The 16,246-nt window shown below is 45.4% G+C and overlaps 1 protein-coding gene across 1 annotated transcript; it reads left to right on the top strand.

Annotated features, from left to right (window-relative positions):
* Positions 1–3,649: 3,649 nt before the first annotated feature.
* On the top strand, positions 3,650–5,137 carry LOC133896496 (probable carboxylesterase 2). Its single transcript, XM_062337126.1, has one exon. The coding sequence runs from the start codon at positions 3,806–3,808 to the stop codon at positions 4,850–4,852; it is 1,047 nt and encodes a 348-aa protein (XP_062193110.1). The 5' UTR covers positions 3,650–3,805; the 3' UTR covers positions 4,853–5,137.
* Positions 5,138–16,246: the final 11,109 nt, after the last annotated feature.

The raw sequence follows: 16,246 nt of genomic DNA, 5'->3' as shown, positions 1-16,246 counted from the left end.
TAGCATGGTCAGGGCCAGGGCCAATCTAGATGAATGCAATGAACTGAGAAAGATTGATGGAAAGAAATAGAAAGGAAGCATCAGAGTTGGGAATGATTGGGTTGGCGAGTGTGTTGGTGCCTTTGTGGAGTCGCAATCGCTGGAGTAGCGGAGTTCGGAGCAGCAGGCGGAAGAGGGAAGGCCAGCTAAAAATATAGGACTCGGGATGCGGGTGGGGAAGAAATCAGCGCCGTGGAAGAAGATGAGGAGGGGACGAGTGGAGCATGTGGAAGCAACGGCGGAAGGCGGGGGAGGCACGAATGGCGGCGAGGAAGGCGCGGCAGGCGATGGTGCACGGACGGGATTCGTATCCTTCTGATATTTGCTAAAGGAATGATATTGGCATTAGTTCTCTCAACCATTAGATTTAGAATGATTGTACCAGATTGTCTACTACAGAGTATACGAATCCATACGAACGAGGCTAGGTTGGAGGGGAAGTGGAGGAGGATCTCGCACAGGAGGTCATCGCTGAGAGAGATTATGGTGGTGTGCGGATAAGATTGTGATGAGACGGGTTGTTGAGGTTCATTTGAATCGAAGTGGTTGTATATATAGGTTGTTAAATAGATGTACGTTTGAAAATAAGTTTTTCCCCTAAATAATATTATCTCTTTCCTTTTCGAATTATTGACTACTAAGGTAAATTTTAAGAGGTATTAGCAAAACAGACAAAAAGGATTCAGACGTAAATTAAAGATTGAACTTGTTATTATTCAATCACCAAAAAGATTTCAATCAGTCAGTTCTTCCAGACCATTGGATCTCCTTGACACCTGTGCTCCGATTGATGATCTAGAATCTGTTTGGTTTTTCTGGAACAACTCGCACGTATCACACTCATACCTACACACTTATATGTATAAGTTCTAACACATGTCTAAGTTAGATGAGAGATCTAACCTCATATAATATAGATATACGTTTTAACCACTAAACACATCTACATATGTATGTATTATTTATTCTCGTGATTTAATCTAAAAAAATTTGAGCACCCATGCCAAGTATAGGATCCGAATCTGGGTGGACATGTTCTTCCACAAGTCCCTTAATCAACTGAGCTATGCTATTGTTCATCTTATTTGGTTCAGTGTCAAATAGTATCATGCTGCAGCATAGTCACATTTTGTAGCTTACCACACTTTTTGTTTTATCTCTATGTCCTACTTGTCATAGATATAATTTTCTGTTAAACTTTGTCATACTTGTGGTGATTATTTTTAACGCCATTGTTTTTTGAAATGACATACTTTGCGTAGCTTAGTTGTGGTAAAGTTGAACATCAATCAAATGAAGTAGGCATAATCCTCCTTAACAATGCTGCACTACGGTGGTGGCACATGGTGGACTAGTGATTAGGTTCACTTGTTCCCAGCTTAAGTGAAGGCCAGGAGTCCACGGACTGGTAGTGGCAGTGGTGTCACAACGGAGGGAGGGGCGGTGCGGGGGAGTGGCATGTGGAGGATAGAGGGGATATACAGTGGCTTAGAGCACTTATATTTATAAGTTTTAGTAAGAACCTACTCCAAAACTTGGCCAAGTCGTCTGATGGGTTGGCCGGGCACGGTTACGCCTAGACAAAGTCTGGTTAGAGCACGACTTGTCATGCTTAGCTAACTAGCTAGATCGTGCCATGCCGTGCCAACTCTCGTGTTAGAGGCTCAACCCACGACCCGGTCTATAGGAGACTGTGCTGTGTCGGGTCGATCTGGGCATAGATGCAGCACGGCTTGCCGGCGGGGCATGACGGGGCGGTAGTAGGGTGGGGCGATGGCATGGCGGCGCTGCGGCCGGGTGACATGACAGGACGACGCGATAGGGTGGGGATTATTTACTTGCCACGACCAAATTTTGGTTTTTAGTCTTGAATTTTATCTCGGTTAGGCATGATCTAAACAAATTTGCCATGTTAGTGGTAGGTTGTAACCCAAATGTTATCCGAGTGGTTCCCCAAATAAATCTGACGAATTGACAATCAAAGAACAAATGCCAGATAGCCTCATTGTTGTTACAGAAATAACATTTTTGACTACCCGGCATTGACTTTTAATTAAGCTACCTTCCGTTAGAACCACCCTTCTTTGTAAATAGCATAGGAAAATCATTATATTCAGAGGAAGTTTAAGCTTCCATACTTTACTTTACAGTTGAGGATATGCACGATGTCTTGGTTCATGAGTGCTGTAAACGTTGTTTAGGTCAAATTGTGAATAGTTGAATACTGGACGTGAAATCCAACAGAGCAATATGATGATGTGGTACTTTCAAGTGCCATTGTTTGCACTCTAGTTTCATTTAGTAGAGAGAAAAGCTAAAGAGTAATGACCCTTTTCTCCAAAGAAGTTGAGACTAGAAGAGGAATGCTGTGCCAAGCACTCTTGTGTTCTGTTTCGTGAGGAAGATAGCTGGGCAAGCCTGTCGACATTTCTCGCACGCAGGTCGATCCACTCCCATCCCGTCATCAACAAGAAAACAGAAATCTGTTTCACCACATCCAGAGATCTGAATACAGACGCCATCAAGGTTTGTGCCCATCCCTCGTCACGGTCAAAACTACCTTAACCTAAAAGGAGAGTGACCGCAGGTACTCATCACTCCTACATGGCTGCATCACTAGTCCAACAAACACGACATTTTTCCCTGTACTGATGATGCTTGTTGGTTAAACTGGTACAAAGTAATGGAGTAGCGCCGCCCCGTAGCTTTCGGCTAGTAAATGACAGTAGCAGTAGTATAAGGTGATGGACTTTGTGCAGGTTCTAGTACAAGTAAATGACAGTAGCAGTAGTATAAGTCTTTATTGGATGGTTACTGAAGTTGATTATATATTTTACATATTAGAGATTTAACTCTAATTTTACTTCTTGTGTGTCTTAACAAGGTGATTTTTTAAGTAGTAGGTGATGTAGCAATCGACAGTGAGACACTATGGTAACTTTGTCGATGTTTAAGTTTTACATCTTTAGTTGTTAGCAAACACTGTATGAGTGTGGACGTGTGGTGATATAAGTATGTACTGTTTTGTACGAGTGTTTCTCGAAAAATAAAGCGCCAGACATCCATCTTGATGGCGCAATAAGGTGCTGTGCTAAGCTCTGAAAAACGGCCGGCAGCGCCTGCAAACCAACGCACGCTCGCACGGCGAGAGGAAACAAACTACAGATAGGCACCAATGGCCCTTAAATGTCTTGCTGGATCTGGATTCTAGAACCGGGCGGCACAAACGCTCCCAACCAACCTACCAGCAATGGCGCAACGCCATCTCTGCTCCCGTGACGCTGTACGTTTCTGGAGTAACACCAGCAATGGCCGTTGCACTTCACAACGCGCCCCGGTTTTTTTACTGCTTGGCTTGGCGACGAGCGGATCGATAGCTCCGCGCACTCGAGCGCTAACCGTCCGGTGGTTACGGATCACTAATGGCCACTGCCGCCACCGCACTACTGAAACGGCAACGGGCGCGTGCGGTGCGGTGCAGTGCGCTGCGAATTGACCAAACCCTCTCGCCCAATACGCGCCGGGCACATGACGCGCACGCCGTCGGTCGCGTCCCGTGGAAGCTGTTAAAAGAAACGATCGGCGCCACCCATCCGTGCCGTGCCGGAAACAATTCTAGTGCGCGCGCACTCGCGGCCCCATCTTGCCGGCCGCATCGGTGGCTCGATCGGTGCATATAAGCGCGCGCTCCGCGGGCGGCATCTGCACCGTGCACATCCGCGTGCAGCACAGTGCGGGTCACTCGCTGCCACAGCCACCGCGCCTCATGGCTTCCCCTGTCCTGTTCGCCGTGCTGCTCGTCGCGCTCTGCTCAGTTTTCGGAGCAGGGGAGGCGAGGGAAGAGGTGGAAGCATCGGCATTCCGGAGCCGGGCCACGGACCCGAACATGCAGGTCAAGTTCGATTTCACGCCGTTCCTCATCCAGTACAAGAGCGGCCGCGTGCAGCGGCTCATGGGCACGACAATCGTCCCTCCGTCCCTGGACGCGCGCACCGGGGTCTCATCCAAGGACGTCGTCGTCGACCAGAGCACCGGGCTCGCGGTGCGGCTCTACCGGCCTAGCCGCCGTGGCGTTGCCTCGGCCGGCGGCAGGCTCCCCGTGCTTATATACTTCCACGGCGGCGCGTTCGTCGTGGGGTCGGCGTTTGATCCCGTGTACCATAACTACCTCAACGTGCTGACGGCCAAGGCCGGCGTCATTGCCGTGTCGGTGAACTACCACCTCGCGCCGGAGCACCCGCTACCCGCCGCTTACGACGACTCGTGGACGGCGCTCAAGTGGGTGCTCGAGAACGCGCGGCACGGCGGGGACCCTTGGCTCTCCAAGCACGGGGAAATGTCCCGCCTGTTCCTCGCCGGCGACAGTGCCGGCGGCAACATCGCGCACAACCTGGCCATGCGAGTGGGCCAGCAACAGCACGGCGTGGGGGGCAGCGCGAGGATCAAGGGCGTGGCACTGCTGGACCCGTACTTCCTGGGCCAGTACGTCGACCCGGCGGCGGCGAGGGCGTGGGGTTTCATCTGCGCGGGGCGGTACGGTATGGACCACCCGTACGTGAACCCGACGGCACTGCCGCCGCCGGCGTGGCGCCAGCTCGCGTCCGCGCGCGTGCTGATGACGGTGTCGGACCAGGACGGCCTCAGCCCGTGGCAGCGCGCGTACGTGGACGCGCTCCGGGGCAGCGGGTGGGGCGGGCAGGCGCAGCTGTACGTGACGCCCGGCGAGGGTCACTGCTACTTCCTCAACAACCTCGCGTCGCCTAAGGCCGCCAGGCATATGGCCACGCTCGCTGCGTTCGTTAACAGCAGCTAGCCGACGATCTCTCATCGATCGGCAACGTGGTACTCCGATCAGTCAGTGCTCTGCAGCCATCTGCTGTGATAACCTTATAATATACTACATAGCATATATTACTGTACAAGCCAGTGTCCGTGACCAGAGATGTGCTTAGCAATTACGTACTTTTTCTTCTTTCTTCTTCGAGTAGAATTATTTGTAACTGCAGTGCCGGTGAATGCATACTTCGGTTTCTCACTAGAACTTGGGAACGGAAAGGTATAAGGGTGCTGCTAAAAAAGAGACGCCTGTTTTTTTTAATTTTTTTCAGCGATGGCTCTGAGCTGTTAGATGTCTTATAGGCATCTTTAACCTCCCAACTTGTTTCTCTCGCAGCGCAATCAACGATCTTCTTTGTGTCTTCGGCGGCTCGCATGCTTGCCCCACCTCGCTTGCTTGCCCCCCTCTCGCACCCTCCTTCACCCATCTCTAGCAGCGCTCCCACTTCGACACTGCCTATCCAGTCATCCTTTGGCGCCTTGGCCGCCTTGCCTCTTTATCCTCACACCCACCTCCTCTGCTGGGCCGGCCTACCGTTCTCTAACCTCTCTCTAAGCCTGGTAATAGATAAATCCTCATCGAGAAGCCACTGCAGTCAATGGAAGTGTCAAGGTATAATTGGAGAGGGGGACCATAGGCTCGCGCTCCATCTACAAACGTGCCAGAAGTAAAGGCAATGGTACCCGCATGCGGCAGACGACAATTACTCTGGTGCAAATTTGGTGCACAGAGGAATAGATAGTCATCTATGTTTATGTAGGATCGAGAACAGCGATTAGAGGGGGTGAATAGCCGTCTCACAATTTTTTTTCAAAATTCAATGACATTCTCCTATTTTGATCACCCAACTCACTCAAAACACAAGCGGAAGCAAAACAGAGAGAAATCTTAGTTTCAAGAGAAAACTCATGGACATGACTCTCATAAAAGTTGATGAACTCTAGATTCCATTGATACTTGTCTCATAAGTCATTGCCACGAACGAATGCAAACAAGAGAAGACAATTCCGAGAACAAGCGAAGGTCATCGAGAAAAGAAACTCTTCAAGTGGATGGATTAGATGCACGGGAATCAAGACCCGCTTATATACATTTGTATGTGAATTTTATATCTCTAACAACAAACAGTGGCAGATCCAGGATTTTTTCGTAGGGTAGGCATCCAAAATTTCAAGACCACAAATTCCGTAAAAGAGTATAAAATTTGACAAAAGACAATACAAAATTCGGTAATTCGGCATTGCATGTGAATTTTATATCTCTAACAACAAACAGTGGCGGACCCAGGATTTTTTTTCGTAGGGTAGGCATCCGAATTTTTACGATCACAAATTCGGTAAAAGAGTATAAAATTTTACAAAAGACAATACAAAATTCGGTATAATATCATAAATTCAACAATAAATCTCAAATTTGTAAAACTGCAATATAAATAGTCCAAACATGATTCGTTTCAACATGCTTATTCGTTTCAACAAGCCTAATAGAGAGCTCACCAAGATTATTTAGGTCTTTGAATTAATCATCTTTCCTCATGTCATCAATGAAGTTATCAAGTTGGATAGATCTAGCTAATGCAAAAATACTAGTAGAAATATTACATTAATCAAAATTCAGTAGCAAGACATGAACAATGCTTACACTAAGTGAGCAAAACAGTTGACTGTGCTTAGTATTGCCACAACCAATCTCAATCCACATCCTCCATACAAATACTAATAGATCACAGAGATATACATAAACAACCATTGTCACCAGATCCAATCCTCGATTCATCTTTCGTACCAACTCGAAGCACAAAATTCACACCTTAACCGACCAAACAACTTGACGCAGCTAATTGGATTTTGAGTGCAACATTTGCCAATATACCACTAAGCTCGCCCAGACCATGATCCGCAGCCACATACTAGCCATCCCATAGATTAAGGATCATGGAATAGGTAGACCAAGCAGATCAACGAACCAATCAAACAAGTGAGGGAGAGACCGAAGCTACGGTGAGTAGTACCTGCGTGCCGTGGGCAGGGGACTTGAGGCGGGCAGAGAAGGAACCCCTGAGGGCGAACCCCTTGCCAGCGCCAAGGTCATGCTCAAGCGTGAACTGCACGGTGTTGGACTTGTCGACTCCAGCTGATGATGCCTCCGCGAATTGGCGGCGGGAGGATACTACCGGTGGGAAGGGCGAGGAGGTCGAGGATCAAAGGAAGGAAGTGGCGTGAGGAACCGAGGGCGAGGATTCGAGGCGTCGAGTCATCAGTAGCGACGTGAGGAGTCGAGTCGGCGTGAGGAAGACCGAAACCGTCCTAAGCTTTTTCGATTTTTTTACAACCGGACTAAACTTTGGGCTAGATCAAGGTAGACCTAGGCCTACCAGGACTACCCTGTGGGTCTACCCCTGACAACAAAGAGAATGACTTAACAAGGTGCTAAAATTTCAGCCTAAAAATTAAAATGAAAATCGCATCTAAAAGGACAAACTTGCAACAAAACACGTAGCCAATAGAAGGAGACTAGAAGGAGATGAACTCGAACACGAAAGGAAACTTGCACTTCATTTCAACAAGAGGTCAACACGATTTTAGAAAGATTATGAAGTATTTTCCTCTCACAAAAGCTCTATCATATTACAAAACCTAAGTCTACCCTCTCCTTTCCTCTAAAACCCTAGCACTCAAGCATAAGTGGCTGGCTCACCCTCTCCCAGCAGCCATACCCCTCTATTTATAGGTCTTGAAAGATTTCTTGAATGTCAAGTTTCATTGTTCTTAAAATACCCCTCGCTTACAATGAGCTCCTACCTACCAAGGGGGTATTGTGGACCATATTTTGCTCCGTCCATCGAACGGCCATATTCTGGACCATATTTTGGACCATATTCACGACTTAGCTTCGTCTCGACGTTAGCTTCACGATGATACCACGTGCACTTCCCCCTTCCAAGGTTTTGAGCCAAATCGCAAAATCGTCTCGCACGGTTCTCAAATCATGACTCACAGCTACTTGCTTTGACCTCGAGCAAGCATCCCGATGTCGACGCGTGTACTTTGTCTTATGATCTTGACAGCTAATAAGTCTCTCCCGCTCCCGATCCATCGGGTCACCTTGTCACTTGCACTGACATCCTCTTCGTTTGACTTTATCAACACGTCGTTTCATCCTTACTTCCAAGCTTTGCTTGACCTCCATATGCACAACTAGGATCACCATCGACTCCGCCCGGTCTACTCAATCATCTAGCACCAAACACCCCGATTGACCCCGATCATCCCATCATCGGCCGCCAAGTTGCATCCATCACATACACATCATGAGACAAACAGACATGTATCTCCAAATATAATGTATATTTATCACAAGTTAGTCCAAATTGAAATCCTACAAAAATAGCACATCTCACAAAACCGTGAACACCGAATAATCCAACGCTCATATCAATACAAGCATCGGACCATCCGGTGTATACAACTCATCTAGACTCTGGAATCTCTTTGGAAAAAGCTCCAGCGTTCACTAGGCTCAACACCGGACCATCTGGTCAGTAGACCACCACTAGACCATGATTTTGTACTTCTTTGTTAAACAGTCTGGTGTTTCTCTGGTGTTCACACCGGACCATCCGGTGTATAGAATAGCTCTGGCATCGAAATGCATCTCTGTTAAATGCTTCGATGTTGAAAGTCTCTTACCACCGAACCTTTCAGTGAGTAGACCGCTCTAGATGCCCATTTTTAACACCTCTGTTAAATAGTTTGGCGCAGACACTAAGTGCTCACTGGATCATCCAGTGTATATAAATTACTACACATCAGATCATCCGGTGAACGCAATTTTTCTGTACTTTAACAGAACTATGTCAATTTTATTTCTTTCAGTTTTGGTTAGTCATGATTATAATAATTTCAATATATATACATGCTTATACACTTAAAACATTAACAAACTAAAATAACACTTGATCAATTCGTTCGTTACATGTAAATCAAGTCTCATTTCTATTTAATTTCTCAATTTCGCCCCGTGGCCCGTGCCGGCCAGTGCTTGGAGTGTGTTGTTTCCTCTCGATCCGCGGCGGAAACATGCCAAATCCTCCCCCTATCCGCGGCGGAAATGATGGGACACAGTGCAGCGGAGGGAGAGCTGTGACTCTCGCTTGTGCGTGCTCAGCAGCCAGGTGTGTTCTCGACGCGCATCAACGCATGAGGAAATCTACGAGTTGCCATCGAATAACTACTGATTCTACAATCCACCATCGAATAAATTCTGTTTACTTTTATACCATCGAATAAATGTTTCAGTTCCTTATATGCCATCAGCTTCCGATACTACCCTCTGCTGCACTGTTCATAAACAGTATGAACAGTACCCGTGAATAAAAAAAGTCACAAAAAATATGTCGATTTTTGTGCACGCTCTATAATTCATAATCAACCCGTTTTAACTGTATTCACCTAAAAATACTGTATAGAATTCAAACTAAAATTCTTCAAAATGTACTACTTTTGTAACTTCTTGCAATTTTTAAGCCTCATAAAAATTTACAAAAAATCTAAGAAAATTTACTAATATTCCTCTAATGTGATGTAACAATTTCTAAAATTATCTCCCGCGGTGAAAAAATTAGTTCTTTGTAATACACAGTATTACAAAAGTAGCTCATTTTGAGAAATTTTAGTTTGAATTTTACACAGTATTTTTAGGTGAATACAGTTAAAATAGGTTGATTATGAATTATAGAGCGTGCACAAAAATCGACATATTTTTTTATGACTTTTTTTATTCTCAGGTACTGTTTATGAACAGTATAGCGGAGGGCAGTATCGGAAGCCGTTGGCATATAAGGAACTGAAACATTTATTCGATGGTATAGAAGTAAACAGAATTTATTCGATGACGAATTGTAGAATAAATAGTTATTCAATGGCGAATCGTAGATTTTCTCTCAACGCATGAGGGAGCTGCTAGGAGTCCTAGGACTGCGTAGACTTTGAGCCTGGTTCGTCTAAACTTGGGCGCACTGTTGAGGCACATAGTTGTGTTGTGGACCATCAAATGTGTGTCACGACTTGCATTTCAGATATTATATACTAGTACTAGTAGCGGCTGGGAAAAATTTGCAGGCATGTTGTAGGATGTAGGTTGGTCACAATCGATCATGATCTCTTCTTAAAGATGCAGCCTTTTATTCGGATGGCACGCATTTGTAGGCTGGCTATTCATACAGCTTCCAACCATGGTTGACGCACTTGATCAAGCTCAAAGTGCCGCTGTGGTTCGTGGATGTCGCGCTCTCGAACTAACTTTACTGCCATAGTCTTTTTTTTAGTTCAGCTTTTTTTAAGAAATAGACTGTTTAGTTCAGTTTTTTAAACAGACTGTTTAGTTTAATTGTTTACTTTTAAGTAAAAAAATAGCAGAAGCTGAATTAAACATAGCACTTAGCCACTCGGGAGTGTAACCAATCCAAGAATGAAAAGAATTATTTTCAGATGGCATTTCCGAACGACTGTGAGCTGCCAAATTTGCACCTTTCTCTAACAAAACTTACGTCGAAAGAAAACATCCTGTCTAGCTCTTTGATCTCATACCAAATCCCTGCCATCGACGATCTGACACCATCTTCCGACTTGAGAAGGTTTCACACTTCAAAAATGAAACTGTCGTGGCCAAGGGCCACGGCTAGCAGCAAACCGTTGTCCACCGCTGAAAAAAAGATTATCATTATAGGTTCAAAAACTACATTACTATATAATTATTATTGCTAGTTATAAAACTGTTAGTGATGGTACATATTACTGCTGATTCGTAACATGAACCGATAGTGATACAAGCTATCACTATCGGTTCTTCAACTTATTCTGCCGATTTATATACTTATCACTGCCGATTTATAAGGAATCGACAGTGATACACAATTGTCGGTGTTGCCCTCATCGTCGTCGAGGTCATCGCCATCGCCGAAGTCATCCTCGGCCTCCTCAGGATCCTCCTTTTCCTCCTCGTCCTCCTCCGATCATCTCGATCGGGGCTTCTTCGCCTTTGGCTCATCGATGAAAAAATCCCACACCTCGTCCTTGGAGGGGGACCCAACGAGTAACCAGAGTCCAAGGTTGTCGGTGCCATGTTCGACAACCGCATCGGCAGGGCCTCATCCTCCTCCTCGCACAAGGGCGCGGTGGAGGCATTGGTGGAGTTGGCGATGGTGGTGGCGGTGGCGACGGGGAGAGGGTAAGAGCGAGAGGGGGTTGATGATGGAGTGTGAGAGTAGTAACAATTAAAGGCGTTGGGAGAAGTCACGCAGGCGCGCACATGAAGACATAAGGAATTTGTATATCACTGCTAGTTCTTAAATGTAACCAACAACGATATCTATTATCACTATTACCGGTGTAGTAGGTAAGGGGGTGCCCCACCAAGCGAGCGCCCAGCTACCAAATGTTAACCAGTGGTAGATATTTTCAAGACCACGACATCATCTTATGATCAGGGCATGACTCAGTCGACCAACCCCCTTGTCGAAGGACAAGACCCTGCGACTTGCTGATCGCAGGGCAGTTACTCACCTAACTAGTCAAATCACATTTAATATCGTCCACTCAAGTATTTTTCTTCCCCAAACACTCCCTTTGGATGAGCCAGGTCATGGACAGGCGTGGTGATGCAGTGATCCGCCCCGTAGCATTTAATGCTACAGGATGGTTTCACAGGCGAGCGTGTGAAAGTGCATCTAGCCTTTATGTGTGGTTTTAGTAATTAATGATAATACCTATAGACTGACAATGATGTTGAGTTTGTTAGTAGGTTGTTTCATAGGCAATGCATTGAGAGATATGCATGAGCTCTAGGTGAATGGGGAGATTGAAAATGCTTCAAGATGAATGAGCTCTAAGTGATACTCGGGTAAGTGATAACAATACTTATGGACTAATAATTGTGTTAAGAATTGTTATTAGGTTAGTCCATATGAGATGCATAAGTGATGAATCATGGATTTCCTGAGAAATGCCATGAGAACAAAAGAAATGCATCGTTGTCATTGAGCTCTTAGTGATGCTCATAAGAAGAAGAAAAAGCTCAATAAGATTGGCAATAAACTTGAAGACTAAGTTACTTGTGGAGATCAAGTAACTAAAGGTATAACATTGTCAATAGAGTTTTATGGACCAACCTGTGTGCTATGTGCTTAAGAATGAGTGGGGTTAGGTTCTATATGAAGATTGACAATATGCATGAAGGCTAATAAGTTACGTGTGGAGATCAAGTAACCTAAGGTACAAAAGTTGTTAATTAGGTTTTATGGACTAACTCATGTGTTTTGTGCTTGATAATGAGGTGAGGTTAGGATCCATAAGAAGGCATAAAGTTGAATTGAAATCATGTATGCTAAGAGTAAAGAACAAGAGTGGACTTCATATTTGATAAAATGAATTTTTGAAGATGTCGAATACAAAGTGATTTTTTATGGTAAGACGGTGAAGGGCAAGTAAGATTCGGCTGCAATGGACCATCCGGTGGTGAAGGGCAAGCAAATGGCTTGGCGTCGAAGGACCAAGGTGGTGACGAAGAGCAAGTGAAGGCTTTATGCCAATGGACCGTGTGAGGTCATGGGAAGCTATGAGTGATTCGCATTAATCATATAAAGAATCAAGAAGAAATGAAGTGAAGAATACATGGAAGTTGGCAACCCTCAAGGTTTGAATAAAAGAAGTGGTACTTGAAAAAGTTATTCAAAGGCTCAAAGTGATTCAAACAAGTTTTATCTTTAAATTTGAGTATAGATATATCTCACTATTAAGAAGGATATAATATAGATCTAATTGTCGTGTCTCAGTGCTCAAGAGTTTCTAACCAAACACAAGTGAGAGTTCTTTTTAGAAATCCCGGTGCGGAAAGTATGGAAGTGTCCGAATTGGGTTTTGGAGTATTCCTAATTTGATTCAATGTGTTTGAGGTCATGAATTCAGTTGGGATGTGTAGTCCTCTGAATAAGCTTTTCATAGAGTCTAAAATCGTCGAAATCGGACTTCAGGATCAAAAGTTATCGCCATTTTTAGAGGGCCAACTGTGCTGAACCTGGATACTCCGGGTTGACCCGGATTCTCCGGGTTGTCCGGAGTGTCCGGGTGAGGTTCTGAGGGGAGGTATTGGTTGGGGAATTTAGTTCATCCGGAGTCTCCGAGTTGAGTTCTAGCTAGGTGTTCTCGGTTAAGCTTTCCTGTGCCAACCCGGAGTCTCCGGGCTGACCCGGACTCCGGGTCAGTACAAAAAGTGTTGTAATGGCTAGTTTTGGGAGGTTGGGTATTTATTCTCCCTCACCCCATCCTTTGAGGCTGCTGTAAGGGCATGAAAGAAATACCTTTTAGAGCTAAAAGAACTCCTTCCTACTCCATTTTAGTGAGGGATTTGAGAGAAAAAGTGAGTTAGGTTGAGAGATTGGAAGATTGAGTGGAAGTGAGCTAAAATCCATTCTTGAGCATTTGAGTTTATCGGCAAGAAGTTTGTGAAGCATTTGTTACTCTCGGAGGTGAAGCATCCTAGCCGGCTAGGTGTTTCCCGGCAAGCTCCCGTGCGTGTGGTGAGCTGCGAGAAAGTTTGTGAATGTTGATCTCGCCTCCGTAAGGGAGGAGATAAAGCTAGTGGATCGAGAAAGCGGTTGAAAGAGATTCGGCTCGTTGGAGCTTCCTCAACGGAGACGTAGGATTTATGGTGGTGAATCCAAACTTCGGGAAACAAATCTTTGTGTCTCCACTCCGGTTCTTCGTGGATCTACTTGGAATCATCACTTGGAACACATGACTTCATTTGGTTTGAGCTAGAACTCTTTAGGCGTTTAGTTTCAGTTTCAAGCTTGTTTCTGTACAGACCCCGGAGATTTTGGATTTACCCAGAAGTTCTAGAACTGTACAACCCGGAGTATCTGGATCAACCCAGATACTCCGATGAACAGTGTTTTTAGTATTTTTTAATTAATATTTTATTGCATATCTTTTGCTAGAATTAAATAATCTTTGTCACCTTAGGATTGTAACTTTCATACTTATTTAGAGTGATTGTGCACTAGTTGAGCCTAGCATATTTAGGTTTTTCGCTTGTGAAAAATTCGTTAGTTTATATTTTGCTGCAAATTTAGGCCAATGGTAAAAGGGGATGAATTTTTATAAAAACGTCTATTCACCCCCCTCTAGGCGACATTATTGTCCTTTCAGCATGACGGCATTCAATGGATAGGACAGGGCATGCAGGATGACCAGACCAGGTTGAGCGTGCATACCCCATGTTATAATGAGCTAAGAGTAGTTGGCTTCTTTAGGAGTAAGTCTGCTATAGAGTTTGGCACGATCAGTCTGTATGTACTCCTTTTCCCCTATTATATAAAAGGGGGAGGACCCGGCTTGTAAAGAGAAGGATATTCTATAACAAGTTCATCCAATCCATAAGAAAATACATAGGACGTATGGCTATTATCCCATGGGAGGTCCGAACCTACATAAATCATTATGTTCTTGTGTCCATTTGATCCAACCATAAAAAACACCTATCAATGCGCCCGTCGTCCGGTGCACCCATGATTCATTGTCAGGGATCAACCCCGATAGTTGGCGCGCAAGGTAAGGGTGCATTTTTTTTGCGTTTCTTCAGGTGTTGAGGCTATAGTTGGGCTACCCATGTCTGGATCTGTGATGGCCGCTGTGTCCCGTTTCGAGGATGTTGGTCGTTGCGAGGTTTTCGTCATGGGGTATGACCCAGACGAGCCTAATGTGCTCCAAGCATAGGACACCGCGACAAGGTCTGAGAATTCAGAGACCAAACGTGAATTCCGCATAGCGGACCATGCAATGGGGGGCAACAGAGACGCTTATGTCTCAGGAACCAGAGGTGAGCCCCAAGATATTGGCTAAGAGGGAAACTAGCCTGATGCCAAGCATGGAGTCGGTCCTATACTGCCCCTGCGACTACAACTCCATTCGAAGGAGTTCCCGCTTAAGGTGGAGCCCTTGGCGGAATCATCTTCAAGGCCGTCACGCCACACCATGGACTCGCGCCATATGTGAAAAGCGACAGTCGGGGGCTTCCCCCTCGTGATGTCTCGTTGCTCCGTGGTTAGCGGCTCAACTATGAAGCCATGACCCCCATGTATATCTTGCAAACCACGCGAGTGCATCTTAGCCACCTGCCAGAAGCGGTACTGGAGAGTTCATCGGTAGCGCCATGGCTGCATGACCTTATCTTCTTGGTAGAGACCGCCCGACGCTAGACCGTGGTCACATCCACCCTGTCCATCACAAGGAGTGGTCGAGGTTGCAGTCGACAGGGTTAGTTGTGGACCTTGTGGCAGGAGAGAACCCATGCTCCCTTAATAACTGGGAGTGCGTGGAGACCCCATCATGCTGATACAGTCCACCCATTGACCTACGTGACTCTCTTTGCTACAGTGACCTCTAGGACATAATCTGGGGCTAAAGGGCCACCAGAAAGTAGGAGGACCGCGCCCGATGAGAGCAGGAAAAAGACAAGCGGCCCTGTCATTCACCTTCCCCTCGCAAGGAGACGTCAGAGCTCCAAACCCATAATCGCTAGAGGTGAGCTCGTTGGGCCTTCCCCTCCATTTTCCACCACTCGTCGGAGCACTCCAGCCACCGAAGCCCCTTTCCGGCCGCTCTCCAATCACCCTCCAACGCGTAGAGCCCTTGCCGGCACTGTTGGTCCACCGTGGACCCGTGGACCGAGGTCTCCTTTCGATTCACGATCTTAATAGACATAGTTCACTAATTTTATTTAACAAAATAATTCGTACTGAATAATGACGCCAGCATCTATAGCCTTGCGCATAATTAGTTTTCTGTATAAAAATAAATACTAAAATTTGGTAGTTTTGTGGAAAAGCCCCTAGAACTTCAAATGCTCATAACTTTTTTTCTCGTAGCTCCGATTTAGGTGATCTTTGTGCTCAAATTCTCGTAGCGATGTGTACAATCTTTTTATAGGTTTTTTTACCGTGTTTTATTACTATTTTATGTATTGTTATTAGTAGTTTCCTTTGTGTGTTTTTCGATAATTGTTCGATTAGCCGAAGAGCAGTGCAGGAATCTTCAGGACCAAGAATTCGAAGACTTTGAGCAGCAAATCGAGGAAGGCATGTGTCCTTTCCCATTTTGAGCCTATGTTTTTAATGGTTTTGTTTACAAAATTGCATGCTTATCAATACTGTGGGGAAATCCTATTGTTAGGGTAACTAGGTTTTTTTCCCCGTATATTCCTTGAAAACCATGGGTTAATTTCTAGCAAATGGTAGAATATGCTTAGCCTTGCTGTTTATTTCTTGGGTGGGATATATATTAATCTTGACTAATGGATGAACTTGTCATGAGG

This window comes from Phragmites australis, chromosome 16 (assembly GCF_958298935.1).
Source record: "Phragmites australis chromosome 16, lpPhrAust1.1, whole genome shotgun sequence".
Classification (NCBI taxonomy): domain Eukaryota; kingdom Viridiplantae; phylum Streptophyta; class Magnoliopsida; order Poales; family Poaceae; genus Phragmites; species Phragmites australis.
Note: the sequence above shows the minus strand (reverse complement) of the source record. Positions and strands in the feature narration are given on the sequence as shown.